This window comes from Macrobrachium rosenbergii, chromosome 5 (assembly GCF_040412425.1).
Source record: "Macrobrachium rosenbergii isolate ZJJX-2024 chromosome 5, ASM4041242v1, whole genome shotgun sequence".
In the NCBI taxonomy this organism is placed as follows: Eukaryota; Metazoa; Arthropoda; class Malacostraca; order Decapoda; family Palaemonidae; genus Macrobrachium; species Macrobrachium rosenbergii.
Window position 1 is genome coordinate 53573 of NC_089745.1, and position 14943 is coordinate 68515.

At 38.2% G+C, this 14943-nt stretch overlaps 1 protein-coding gene across 1 annotated transcript; it reads left to right on the forward strand.

Annotated features, from left to right (window-relative positions):
• Positions 1-1047: 1047 nt before the first annotated feature.
• Positions 1048-13866, forward strand: LOC136838412 (zinc finger matrin-type protein 2). The gene is made up of 6 exons (XM_067103287.1): positions 1048-1360; positions 4408-4498; positions 7315-7444; positions 8148-8221; positions 9846-9991; positions 13655-13866. The coding sequence occupies exons 1-6, from the start codon at positions 1334-1336 to the stop codon at positions 13796-13798; spliced, it is 612 nt and encodes a 203-aa protein (XP_066959388.1). The 5' UTR covers positions 1048-1333; the 3' UTR covers positions 13799-13866.
• The last annotated feature ends 1077 nt before the right edge of the window (positions 13867-14943 follow it).

A 14943-nucleotide genomic window follows, 5' to 3' on the forward strand; every position in this document is an offset into this window, starting at 1 on the left:
TTCTTTAAAGTGTCAGTGGAGACGAAGACGTGAAATTCGTAGTTCTTCATTTGGTAATTTTTCGTTAGGCTCTAGCCAGCCATTTTGGAAGACTCCAGCTGGCCATTTTTCGCCTGAAAAACCATTTTGAGTTTTTCATGCAAAAACGGCTAGGAAATGATAGGGCACTAATAGAACCTAAAAATCCCAACCTAAGGTAACCTTGGGGTGTTTACTGGTTACAATTTTGCCGTATTATGTATGAAGGCGGGTTGGGGGGCCGGAATTGTCATACTTTATAAATCGTAATTTGATTAATTGTTTTTTCTGTTATTAAGCATTTGCGAAGGTCATGTATTGAGGAGGGTTGGGGGGGGCCGGAATTGTCATACTTTATAAATCGTAATTTGATTAATTGTTTTTTCTGTTATTAAGCATTTGCGAAGGTCATGTATTGAGAAGAGTTTTTTTTGTTTTGTTAAGCTGTGCATTGAGCTCAAGATATAGACTTCCCGATAACTTTGAGATATTGAAAGAATTATGTGCGTATTGTCACTTCCTCACTCACTGAGTATAGAAGTAGTTGAGAGGCTTTTCAGCCAACTTAATATTGCTAAAAGTAAACTTAATGCAGTGCTTTCAAGTCTCAAATCTATTATAAAAAAGAACTAAAGACTCCTATCCTGCAGGAGCTACGACACTGACGAGAAAACACTGAAACACAATTATAAAATATAAGAAGGACCTTATTTTGAAGACTACAGTACATGGGGCCCGCCAGAGGGGGAGTCATCCCTGCGGAGGGCTGTACAGAAAACCAAAGTGAAGATTAACAAAAATACACTGGATTTCAGGAGGGGCCGTTGCAAGGAATACCCCTCAACCCTCAACGATAGGAACAGGCTAAAGGGGAAGATACAAAATGTTTGTGTTATGGAAAAAAAAAAAAATGAAAACTTAGAACGTTTTTTACTCAACTGCCCAGCATATGATGCGATTAGAAACACAGTTTTGTGCAGAAGCCACATCAGGAAAATAGCTAATATTCTTTCATTTACAGATCTGCTGAAGGGGGAAACTGAATAGATTAAAGAAGAACGAATTTGTAAAAGAATTATGGCTTTACAGAGACAAAAACAAAAAACAAACACAAAGGAGGAAGAAAACGAGCAAAGGAGGAGCCGTTGCAAAGAAGACCCTTCCGCCCTCAACTCCTAGACGGCAATTACTACTACTACTACTACTAACAACAACAACAAGACCATAACAAGCCAGGCTAGACAGGCTTCCCGAACAGTCTAACAACCGAAGTCAATTGAAGGTAGCCTAACGTCGCCGTCGCCGTCAGAGCAGGATGGCGTCTTCTGGGTCAGGCTCCTCGGTACGATATCAAACGCTCTAAGTCAGGCTAGACTGCCCTGTATCGTAAGGCTAGGTTAGGGTTAGCCTGCTTAGGCTAGTTTTACATGTCAGTCTGCCGTGCAGCGTGAGGCTAGGTTTGGTTTAGGCTTGTTTTAAATGTTTAGCCTGGTTACGCTAGTTTTGTATGTCAGTCTGCCGTGCAGCGTAAGACTAGGTTTGGGTTAGCCTGGTTAGGCTAGTTTTGTAGGTTATGTCAGTCTGCCATGCAGTGTGAAGCTAGGCTAGGGTTAGCCTGGTTAGGCTAGTTTTATAGGCTGTGTCAGTCTGCCGTGCAGCGTAAGGCTAGGCTAGGGTTATCCTGGTTAGGCTAGTTTTAAATGTCAGTCTGCCGTGCAGCGTAAGGCTAGGCTAGGGTTACCCTGTTTGGGCTAGATGCGAAGGTTAGACCACCCTGTAGCGTAAGGCTGGGCCACAGGCTAGGGTGGCTAGCCTTGTTAGGCTAGTCATAAAGATTAGTCTACCATGCAGAGTCTAGGCTAGGGTTAGCCTTGTTAGGCTAGTTTGAAAGGTCAGTCTACTGTAGCCTGTAGTGTAAGGCTAGGCTAGGGACAACTTAGGCTCTGGTTAGCTTGATAAGGCTAAGGTTATCTTAGTTAAGATATGGTTAGGGTTAGCCTAGTCAGGCTATGGCTAGCCTTGTCGGGCTAGTTCTAAAGGTTAGTCTGCTGTGCAGCGGAAGTCTCGGCTAAGGTTAGGCTAGTTAGGGCAGCTGTAATACTGTACGATTACCGGGAGTAGTTGTGCGGTAAATGCAAAGGCGACGGCCACATGGAGGTATCCATTAAGGGTTCTTCTCACATCCCCCCCCCTCCCCATCCCCTCCAGCCAGGTTAGGGCACGGTGTCCAAGGTTAGGTTAGGGTAAAGTAAGTCTGGCCGGGTCCTGTCCTTTTAAATTCGCTCGGCCATCGGCAAAATCTAACGTATATAAAACAATATATGCTTTCCTTCGCAGTCTGAAGGTGATTTTCCGTAAATCTCCCACATTAAGTTAGTTGGAGTCAGTTTTTACATTTATAAAAATAATTTTAAATAGATATGAGTTATCTTAATTAGATGAAACCTAAAGCTGTTGCTTTGCTGTCGTCTGCGTTCAACGTGTCGATCGAGACGTTGCTTCTCGATCTACTTATGCTGCTTCGTGATTCAGTGTAAACAGCCGTTCTTTGATGACTTTATTCAGTCGTTATTATATAAATATATATATATATAAATGTGCGAACGGCCGAGAATATAGGTAAATGAATCACATGATATAAGGAAATGCAGTAAACTCCGCTGTATTCGCGGTCTCACGATTCGCGGATTTCTCTGTGGAACATATGTACACATTATTTGCAGAAAATCAGCCCATTTGCGGTATTTTTCACCAAGAAATATTCACTAATTACTGTATTTTCATATCATTCTAATGACTCAATACACTTTTTGTGATAAAACTATTAGAACACTCAGGTATAACCATTTTTAGAGGGGTTTTAAGTATTCGCAGACTTTAGCTATTCGCGGGGGGGGCTGTGGTACGCATCCCCCGCGAATACGGGGGGTTTACGGTGTGTAAACGGCCGAGAATATAGGTAAATGAATCGCATGATATGAGGAAATAATAGATCTGACCACTATAATCCCCTAAAAAGTGTGTGGAAATTTTTTCAACACTTAGTGTGGCAAACCGTGAAATGAAGGTGCCACTTCTGCACCCGATCATGTTGCACATGAAAGCCTCCACACCAGAGGCCACAATTCCACATTTTGGCAACACCGGTGCCGACCAGGCCTGCAGTAGTCCTGACCCCATACCCTGCATTTGCTCTGATAATCCGAGAAGCTGGTAAGACGGAAGACTACTAATGCGGCCTGATCCCGGCCAGCTGGAATATTTACCATCTTTATTCATGTTTTTCGCTTCTCTTTGTCTTTTGTTTATATTTATGCTATTTACTGTCTTACTTATGCTTTTACGGTCATCCCCAGGGGGCTGGTGCTGAACACAGCACCCATTTATGCATATATACCTGTAGTTACCGAACCAGTGGGGCGCATTAGTATTCTTCAGTTTTACCTTCTGAACTTTTATCAATGCTATTTGAATAATACTGCAACAACATAGTTTGCTAGCCAGATACGTTCATAAACCATATATTTTTTGACTGGTTATCTTGTGTTTTAAGTATTTCTAACCATTGTTGTTTGTGTAAACCATTCGGTTGTTTTGGGAAACCGCAATTGTAAACCAGGATATTTTGCGAAGGGAAAACCAAAAATTAGTGCGTGCATTAGTCATAAATTCAATATAATGTATAAATTGCGCTACAATCATATGAAATAATACATAATTGCTGTGCATCAAGTGTAAAGTATGAAAATACTACAAAGACAGTTGCAGTGGTGCATCCTAACCTAACCTGACTTAATGGAAATGAGGTCCTCACCTGGCCCAGGGGTGTCACCCCTGTACCCTCACCTAAGTTAATTTAGAGCGATATAAAAGCCATGGATTTAAATACAGGAATGCATTTAAACTTGATGTATTTGAATTTTTTAGGAATATTTTCCTCCAAGGTGTAATTATATATGTACTGCAAACAAGTACATTTTAGTATGTTTGCAGCCCTATTCATAATGAACAAGCCCACAGGGGCTACTGATTTGAAATTCAAATTCCAAAGAATATTGTGTTCCTTTGGAAGAAGTTACAGAAGATAATAAAATAGTATACAGAATGAAAAGATCAGTTATTAGAAAAGAAAAAAAGATTAAGTAATAAATTAGTTTACTCATAATTTAAGTAATTAAATCATGAATTAGGTTATTGTCTGATTGATTACCTAACAATACATAACCTTACCTAGATGTATTGCAGTGGTTGCCTGTAACTTGAAAATTTGGTACAGTATATTTTTTTTATTGTAATTGAACGTTCATTGATGTTAGTTATAGCTAATGATTAAGTTTGTAGAGTTGATTTTTAAGGAAAGTGTTTTATCTAAATGTAATTCTTTTTCAGTCAGGAACGGAGTTCAGAAGAAAGTGGGACCGAGATGAATACGAATCGCTTGCTCAGCAACGTTTACGTGCCGAACGGGATGTTGCGCAAGGTATGTATGTCAATTTTGAAAGCGTTAATTTTCTTCTTGCAATATAATTTTAAACAGTCCAAGATATAAACCATACCGTATTTTGTTTTAGCTAAAAACGAAGGCTTGCTCGAAAGAATGAGAATTCAGCTTGATAATCCATACACATCTAGACTCTCAAGCCTGAACCTAAAAATTTTGACTCCGCTGCCCAGGGCTTGACGGGGTTCATGTCTCTCCTTAATTATTTCTTTTTTGGTGATGGTATTGGCAGTAAGTGCCTTAATATGATTGGTCTTAACTTCTGTTATTGTACTATTTCATTTGCTTTTGTGGTACTCTTAATTCAGTTTAATTCACTGTGGTGTAATCTGCCTTGCATTGTTACCTAGTATCCAATATATTTATATCTTTTTGTGATCAGAATCCTTTCATGCTCAGTTAGGGGTCAAGTTTGTATCCCAGATGCGACTTGTGATGCGTGTAAGGACTGGCATCATTCTGAGTGGCAACACAACATCATCTTTAGCACTGGACAATCTTTAACCCCTTCTGCATCAGCTTCATCTACTTCTTTGAAGCCTGCTGTGTCAACAACCAAGCTTCTGTTGCAAAAGGAAAAAGGTTGGATTCTTGAATCAGTGCCTACACCTTCAGGAGAGTTGCTGACATATTAAACAGATGCAATCTGCAACATGCTGCCAGAGCTGTGGAGGACACCCTTAATAGACACACGGAGGCCTTCCAGCAGTTCTTTGTCAGGAATGCATTTAACACCAGGCTGCCAAGGTTATCTCCAATGCAGACAGCAATTTAGAGCCATACCATACCAAGCCAAGTGGACAGTCTTTTGTAGGTAGTGTAGTAGGAAGAGCAGTGATCTACTCACTGCCTGCCTCTCACCAGTAGCAGATTTCCTGCTATTTCTAGAGACATCAAAGCAGTTATATAACTTTTTGCCTCTCGCATTATTTTAGAACAGAGGCATTGACCTAGGCTCTTCCAGGGGGGCTTCATCATGTGGGTCAGTCTTTTTTAGAGGGAAGCTCCGTCCAGGATCTATTCCTCCCATTATGGAACTTTTTTTTTTTTTTATATTAAGACATGGGGCCCGTTTAGTACATGAACCTCAGGGAGGATGGCCCTGCAAGGTAGCCTTGACCATGAAGACCATGTCCCTTGTAGCCCTAGCCTCAACTAGACAGGTGCGCAAGTTACAAAGTCTTACTCGCCAGGTTTTTAGGCAAGGTGTATCGCAGTAGGCTGTCATATGTGCCTGTTTTAGTGGTACAGACAAAGACACCATCCCTCAGCCTCTCTTCACCCACTGTAGGCATCATATAAGGTTCTTTGCAGTCCTTTGGCCCCTAGCTGCAACCCCTTTCATTCCTTTCACTATGCCTCTGTTTATATTCTCTTTCATCCATCTTATTTTCCACCCGCCCTTAAAAATGGATTCGTAGTGCAGCTGCGAGGTTGTCCTCCTGTTACACCTTTCAAGCCATTTTACTGTCAATTTCCGTTTCAGAGCTGAATGACCTCAGTGGTCCCAGTGCTTGGCCTGTGGCCTAAATTGTATATTCTGTTCTATTCTCGTTCTGCACTTAAGGTCCAAAGAAAAAGGTGTATTCATACACAGGTAAACTGGAGGTTCACTGTGTAGCCTTTTGTGAACACAAAGCTTATTACTTACCAGTTAGAGATTTAACCCTTAAGGGACGGGCTAAATATATATCAAGCACACCCTCAGACTAGGCAAACTTTAAGGTTGGCCACTTGAAGAAAAAAAACACATCAGTGGAAAGAGGAAGATATGCAAATATCACATGGTGTAAGAAAAATAATTCTAAAAATTTTTCCATACCTTCCGTAGGAAGTTGAAAGTGGGGCCTTTTTTACAAGATACTCGTAAAAATAAATATGCTAATTTTACCAAGTTACCGTCTAGTAATTTATTTTATTTTGTAAAATTATAATTACAGCTCACACAATATCATAACAGAAAATAACTAAAGTCAGTCAAAAAATTCTGAGTGTATTTGATATAAAATATTTACGAGATTAACTGAGATGGGGAGATTAAGTAATTTTTTGTGAGATATACATGCTTTATCTAATATTTCTTAGCTCTTCTCTTTGCAAAATTACAATTATAGCTGGCATACTATCATAAACGATACGAACTAATACCGACAGCAATCCCTGGGTATATTTATGAGCAAATAAATAGAGAGATGTCATGGGAGAGAGAGGGGTAGTACATTCCCCCATCAAGTCTCAAGGCATACTAATCCCCCTCTGTCCTGTGCTGAGCTATTAAAGCTGCCATGAGTCATTTATGGACCATTGGAGTGCCATGAGCATCTTTCCCGCTATATTCATCCAAATTGTATGACGCGTAATATTAATACTCATACGAGTTAGCCTGTCCATCACTCAAAACCTGTTATAGATACTCATACGATGACGCACGTCCATTAAGGGTTATACAGTATTACCATATGTTTTGGAGATTTATGTATATCACAGAGTAACTTGTAGTGTGAAGGGTTTAGGCAGATTGGTGAAGGAATTTGTATACATCTTAGGTTAAACATTACTGGTATATAAGAAAATTGTATACATTTTGAAGAAAATTTTAATTGCTATACATAAGCAACATGTCCTATAAAAATACTACAGTATATGCGGCAGATACACACTTAAAATTTTCCCCAAGTTTCATCTCATTGCTTTTATTGTTTATCCCTTGAGCAAATGGAAGGCACAAAAATAAGGTTATCTTCCCCTATGCTTTTCTAAAAATGCACATTACAAATTGTTCATTTTTTCCACAGCTCAGAATCAGAAAGCCGTTCCGGTGAAACGAGAGTTCTTGAAGCAGAGGGATTACAAAGTAGACATCGATTCAAAACTTGGAAAGAGCCAGGTTATAACAAAAACTACGCCTGCATCGCAGTCTGGAGGGTGAGCCCAGTGGTACTGTCAGTTAGCTATTCATTTGAACTGAATTTTGTGCAGAGCTTATGATAGTACAGTCATAGCCATTATTCTTGAGAATGTAACTCCAAGGAACAGAACTTGCCGCCTATCCCTGTTGCCAAATATAGTACAGTAAACCCCCCGTATTCGCGGTCTCCCTATTCGCGGTCTCCCTATTCGCGGACTCACCTATTTGCAGATTTCTCTGTGGGACATGTATACACATTATTCGTGGAAAATTCGCCCATTCGCCGTATTTTTCACCGAGAAATAATCACTAATTACTGATTTTCATATAATTTTCATGACTAAATGCACTTTTTGTGATAAAACTATTAAAATTGTCAGGTATAAGCATTTTTAGAGGGTGTTTTTTGTGTTTAAACTATCAAAATAGGCAGTTCTAAGTGTTTTTAGAGGGTTTTAAGTATTCGTGGATTTTAGCTATTCGCGGGAGGGGATGCGGTATGCATCCCCCACGAATACGGAGGGTTTACTGTAGATGCTCAGTGTAATGGTCCCTATTGTCATATTCATTTAGGTAAAAGGTAGCTTAAACATAATGATTGAAACTTGAAAATGCATCTAATCTTGAAGCTTACTGTATTTTATTTTTAGGCAATAACAGTTTTTCTCCTTGGTAATACCCTTATCCACTTTCATGGTTTAATAAAATCCCTTATTTCAGATACTACTGCAATGTTTGTGATTGCGTCGTCAAGGACTCTATAAACTTTCTTGATCATATCAATGGAAAAAAGCGTGAGTATTGCCTGCAGATTTTTTACTGTTGTAAAATTTGCTTTGAACATTACTTCATAGACAAATTAGCTGTAGTCAGTCTAACCTGGAAATCCACTTTTCTTTGTCTATACACAAATCAGAGGTTTGTTCATGAAACTTACCTGTCAGATATATATACAGCTGTATTTCTCCGAAATCCAGCTGTATATATATCTGCCAGGTAAGTATGAACAAACTTTATTTTATCATTAAAATATCATATTTATTATAATTATCATTTTTATTCAGACGCAGAACTCTGTTCACATGGAACAAGCCCACAGGGGCTGTCGATTTGAAAATCAGGCTTCCAGAGGATACGGTGTTCATTTGAAAGAAGTGACAGAAGGTAATTAGGAGATACAGAAAAAAGATATCACTTATTAGAAAAGAAAAAATGAATCAACAAATGAATAGATGAATAGATAATATGTAAGTAAATTATAAGATACAAGGAGAATTGTTTTAGGATAGTAATGCATCAGAACTTCACTTGAACTTTTGAGATTCCAAGTGCTCGACATCGAAAGGGAGACTTATTCCATAGTCCAACGGTTTGAGGAACTGAGAAGGTCGATAGCGAGGCATGTTTAGGGGATTAGTACCATCGGTGCACCTCATGCGGTGCAGTGTAGGCATTACTTAAGGTTCTTTGCAGCGTCCCAATGGCCCCCTAGCTGCAACCCCTTTCATTCCTTTTATTGTAGCTCCGTTCATATTTTTTCTTCCTTCTGACTATCCATCCTCTCTTAAGAATTATTTCGTAGTGCAACTGCGAGGTTTTCCTCCTGTTACACCTTTAAGACCTTTTACTCTGTTTCTCTTTCAGAGCTGAATGACGTCATGGGTCCCAGTGCTTGGCCTGTTCCGTTCCTTACTATAATTGCAAGGAAGTAAGCCAAGAAAATAGTAGAATTTTTTCTGGTTCCAGTTATTCAACCCTGAATAGCCCCATCAACCTTTGAGGGCTAGTAATACCGATTTGTCAGACCCTTGCTCGCTAATATAGCACAGTAAGTTGGTGCGACTTAGTATAAAGAGCAAGTTATTGGTGGCAGGTTATGAAAACTTGTGAAGTACCCGTAATCCCAATTCTTGTGGATGAACCTGTTAATGGAAGGTACTGTAATATGAAATACAGAAAGAAGGGATTAGTTATTAGAAAAGAAAAAATAAATGAGCAAATTAATAAATAAATAAACAGGCAATTACTGTAAATTATACAATACAAGAAGAATTGCTTTAGGGTGGTAATACATTTCATCCTTGCTTGAACTGTGGAGGTTCTGACTGCACAACATCCTCACGTAGACTGTTCGTGGTACAGGTTTACCAAATATATTCCAGTTATCAGTCGCTTAAAGAGAAAAGACAGGGTGAATAGCTTAAATGTTTTGCTTAAGAACAAGACAGTTAATGACGGGAACAAAGTATTTCTGTACATTATATTTTCAATATATTTGTCACAGTTTTATAGATCAATCCCAATATTTGTTCCACATGTAACTGTCACAATAAGAACAAATAATTTTTAAATGCCTGTATGTTGAGGGGTTCGTATACTATGGATTTTTGACAACTGATTATGAATCTCTCATTCCAGATCAACGAAATTTGGGTATGTCCATGCGCGTTGAACGCTCAACATTGGAACAAGTTAAAAAAAGATTCGATGTGAATAAAAAGAAGTTGGAAGAAAAGAAAAAAGATTACGACATTGAACAGAGGATGCAAGAATTGAAGGAAGAGGTTAGTACCTAGTTGTTTTTATGTCGCATATAAGTTTGAAGTCTTATTTTACATATTGCATGTTGGCTATTTCTAAGATTATGTGGTGTTTTACTTATTTCATGAACCATGGCTTAGTGTTAGTTTGATCTAGTTTAGAGCTTGGTCATTTCTTGTCATGTTACTGCTGTTTGTCGTGTGCTGTGACAAGTGTTCACAATTTGTTCAGTTTTTTCACTTGCTTGCCACTTAGCAAGCTAGAGAACACTGTTCATTAATCATGGTTACTTCCTTTCATACGTTATGATGAATTTTGTCTAGCACCATACATGTTATCAATTACGTTTGAGTATTAATTATTAGAATGAAAAAATCCAGGAAGGTCTTAATTTTCCTGATTAACTGGACTGCAGTTCATTTGTCTCACTGATCATCTATGCTCCCCCAACTTATCGCATTGCATTTTAGAATTCTCAATATGGACGAGTATCCAAATTCACTCAGGTTATTGCCTTGTAAGCGTTCTTTGGTCAAAAGTCTTGTCGATATGGCCAAAAAGCACAGGTTTAGTCATTTTAGCAACTCCGCCAAGTGTAAGAGTTTGTGAACTCATATTTTTTGAAGAGTTAAAATCTTAATGGTATGCATAAAGGGAGGCACTTTGTGAAGTGTTCAGAATCTAAAATAACAAGAACTTGCAGATCTCATTCAAGATTCCTTGCTTTGGCAGAAGCTTGGAATCTGATGGAGGAGGAAAGTATGCTCCCTCCTTTCCAAAACAAATCCTCAGTTGCATAAAAGTATCTTGTTCTGGAGGAATGTGCTTAATCAAGCATACAGTCACTGGATTGCAAAGCTTTCGAAAAGATCCAGTGCACAGAAAGATTCTCATGGTATCATTTGTAGAAAGTGAAGAGGTACCTTGATGTGTTCTGGCAAGATGTTATGAAATCAAAGGTCATTATCATTGTATTTTAGGGTTTGGTTTAGCATTCGTCTCTTTCATGAAGAAAAGAAATACGTGTGGTAGAAAGGATTAGAATTCAAGACTTTTTATCTATAACAGACACTGATGCTGACCAGCCAAAATCCATGATATACCAAGGTGAAAATACTGAATTTTGGCCTCCCAGTGTAACCTCATAACTTTAACCTCTTGATTATTGTATAATTTAGTGGCAAGGTTACATACACCCCCTTATATTTTGACTGCTTCTGAAAAAGTTGATGCGAACATTGAAATGATTAAATCCTGGAAGTCATGTATCATGGCAGTGGAGGAATTAGCATCGAGTGAGAGTGGAGTTGGCCACCATTTCGTGTTTCAAAGTTATATACATGTAATCAAGAACGGTCGCCTTGTCAGTTAATATCATAATGCATGTAAAAATAAAACAGTATTATACATGTGCATCTATTCAAAATGTATATTACTGTACATACATGATCTCATGCATGTACAGTGGGGTTTGAAACCAGTTTAAAGGTTGAAATATTGCTCACGAGTGGCATAGACAAGGGACAGGCCATTGCACATTCACACAATGTCTTTAAGACAAAGCAAATAGACATGATTAGTTCCCAAGCTTCTAACTACCAAAACTCGGCAAGTATTCCTGAGCTCCTGTGACCTCCATCCCTAGGACACTGAGACAGTAAGGTTGTGTTGCCAAGTAAATTACAGTCAAGCAATGAGCAGGGCTGGAACTCTTGACCATAACTGTGCTTTGATTACATGTCTAGTATTGAGTGATATATGCTCTTTAAGTGTAATCTTTGAAGGGGACATGTTTGTAAGCAAGAGTTGACTTGTGATCAGTGTAAATATTGGACTGATGTGCAGTGATAATCAAATAGATAGGAGGCGGCAGTATAAATGTTTTCTGGCCTTTGCTAGAGGTACCTCCTCCACCTCAGAGTCTTAAAAGGCTCTCTGTACTTCAGAATCTTAAAAGGCTCTCGCTCCTTCTACAGCTTTGTCAAAGTTTTGTATCTTATACAGATGAATGGTAGTTTGCAACAAATGAATGATAGTTTGCGTAAACTCTGAGAGGATTTAACAGGTGACTTAGCTTCATCTTTGGAGTTTGTTGAGTGAGTCTTTCCCTGTTCCCACTGAAGCCATCAAAGGAGATGGAGGGCTTTGCTACAGGTGTGGAAGTACAGCCACCACCCACACAAGCCTGTGTAACGTGGCAAGCACCAGAGCCAGTAACTAAAGCTCACACCTTTTAGGTTCAACGATGATGGGTTTTGACCAGCACAAATCTAGTTTTTACTAACAAGGTACCTGTCCATTTCCTGACCTGTTATTAGTCGAAGAATGTTTGGACCATTAGACAGTAGTTTGTCTGGCTCCAAAGGCCCTAACCTTACATTATAGGACTGACAGTAAGACTGATACACCTGAATTCAAGGGAATCAACATTCCTGCTTTCTGCTGATGTCTCCTGAATTCAGACATATTGGTCTTATTTTCTAATTCCTTGTACAGTATTTATTACGTAATCGTCACCTTTTTTGCAGGCTGATAGATAGTCCATTGACTCTGTCCGTGAGTGTTTTCAGCTGACAATTTAAAGAAAGAAAGACAAAAAGTCCTCCTACTTCAGTAGTTACTCAGGTTTATGTAAATTGATAGATGTGATTAAACAAATGTTTTTTTTTAAACTAATTTTTTTATACAAACCCACCACTTTAAAAAAGGATTTGGAGCTCTCCTCTGAACCCCACCTCCTCTTTGGTAATAATTCAGACAACACTTGTTACGATTTTATTGCCATTTAAGGGGGACCTGCTCTGAAATCTAGATTTGCAGACGACGAGTAGAGAACTCGTCTTCCTCTTTGGTTGTCTGAAAATGTGCTAGTGCACATTTAAGGCAGTCATAAAGTAATGGGTTTCTTTTTGAAATCGGTTTTGGGTTGAAAAAAATTAAGTATTTTATACTGTTTAAGTGTAACAAGATTTCATGACAGAACACTATTTATTTACTAGGTTGACAGGTCTCTCTCAGCTCTATGTGTATATATGAGGTAAGTATTATATGGAGAAAATAATTTTCTAGGAAAAATAGAAATGTTTTTCTTTATAGGAATGAAATGGTGTGCGCAATAATATTTTATTTTTAGCTTTGAAAGGTTTGTTTGAACAGATTGTCCACCCAGAACCACTGAGAGCTAGATTTCACCTTTTGTCTTGAAAAACATTGTGTACTCCGTTCATCCTTTAATTATTACTTAGATTGGTTGTTAAGTGAATGGAATTGGCCTTGAAGCAGTTCCAAATTAGGTGTTAGAGTCCTATTATATATATCTGACATTTTTAATCTTTTATGAACCATCCCAAAGTTTGTGACTGGAATGAATTGTTGAAAACTACCCTAAGACACTTCTTATATTTTGATAATTTACCTTCGTTTGTGTCTATTTATTTATTAATTTGTTCATTTGTTTTTCCTCTCCTAATAACTGAGCTCTTCTTTCTGTATTTCCTGTTACCTTCTGTTACCTCTTTCAAATGAGGGCCTGTTCCATATGAATAGGTTTCATCCTCTGGATATAATAATAATCTCAATGCCTGTACATCACAACAGGCGAGATGAATTGTAATCATTCTTCTTTTGCACATAATAATATAAGCTATGCAGAGCGTAATTCTCTAAAACTTGCTCGTTATTTCCAGGAGGAGAAGCTGAAGGAGTACCGGAGGGAGAAACGCAAGGAAAGAAAGCGAAAAGCAGATTCCTCCATTGACGACGACAGCGGCATGGATCCAGAGATGGCCAAGATAATGGGTTTCGGAGGATTTTCGTCATCCAAAAAGTAAAATGCAATACATATATTCCTATTTCTGTACTCAAAGCATCATTTTTGTAGAATAAATGATATTTTAAATTTGTGTTTTTCAATGATTTATTCCTACATTTGTAATATGTCAGTTGTCGCGTCAGTCCTTGATACTTTTACCTTAAATTTTTGTGCACTTGCTTGAAGTCAACGCATTTCAAAACCATCATAATGAAGCATCATTTCTCATGCAAGAAAACCAGAGAAGACTAATCACTGCACGTGTCTGCCACTTGGGTAAGAGCTAACAGTTTTCCCCAGTACAAGTTTTCAGGATTGCCATTCATTTCATTCATTTTTTTTTTTTTTTCCATTTGTCTAATGTATTTGGCATAATACAACACTTTATTATTATTATTATTATTATTATTATTATTATTATTGTTATTCAGAAGATGAATCCTGTTCACATGGAACAAACTCACAGAGGCCATTGACTTGAAATTCAGGCTACTTAAGAATATTTTGTTCGTTTGAAATACGTAGCAGCGAGTGGGTAATAGGGAATATAGAAAGAAGAAACCAGTTATCAGTTATACTTTACATTTCACTGTAGTAAGTACATATATTAATAGTATACATTTGTCTGTAGTGACTATGGTTAGAGGACTGATTTTTTTTGTTGCAGTAATAGCAGTTTCATACTCTTAGTGTTGTGTTGTTATAATGATTTTGCCTTAATGCATATTATTGTGTTTTGGCTGGCAAGATGTGTGACTCATTAAATTTCATGGCAGGTAGTGACAGAGATCCACATATGAAGTTTTGTTTATGCAGAGGTCTGGTATATATACTGATCTAACCTGTAAAACTGCACTTGTCAAGATTGGTCACCAGTTCAGTGGTAAAATGTCTGCAGCCAAAAATATAAATCTTATTACCAAGATTTTGCAGATGGTTTGAGTGCTTCTTCTGTTTCATAAATTTATTCTTTGTCTTGGGTTGCTGCTTCTTTTTCAGGGACCGATGAACCTAAACTATGAAGTTTGGCTTTTTAAAGATGACTGATCACTCTTCCAGTGTTCCCTCCACATCCAGTGCTACACTGTTGCCACCTTCGTTTCAGGAACAATCAAGCACTGATGATTTTCTCCTCCAACTCGAGGACTTTGTACGTTCAACAAT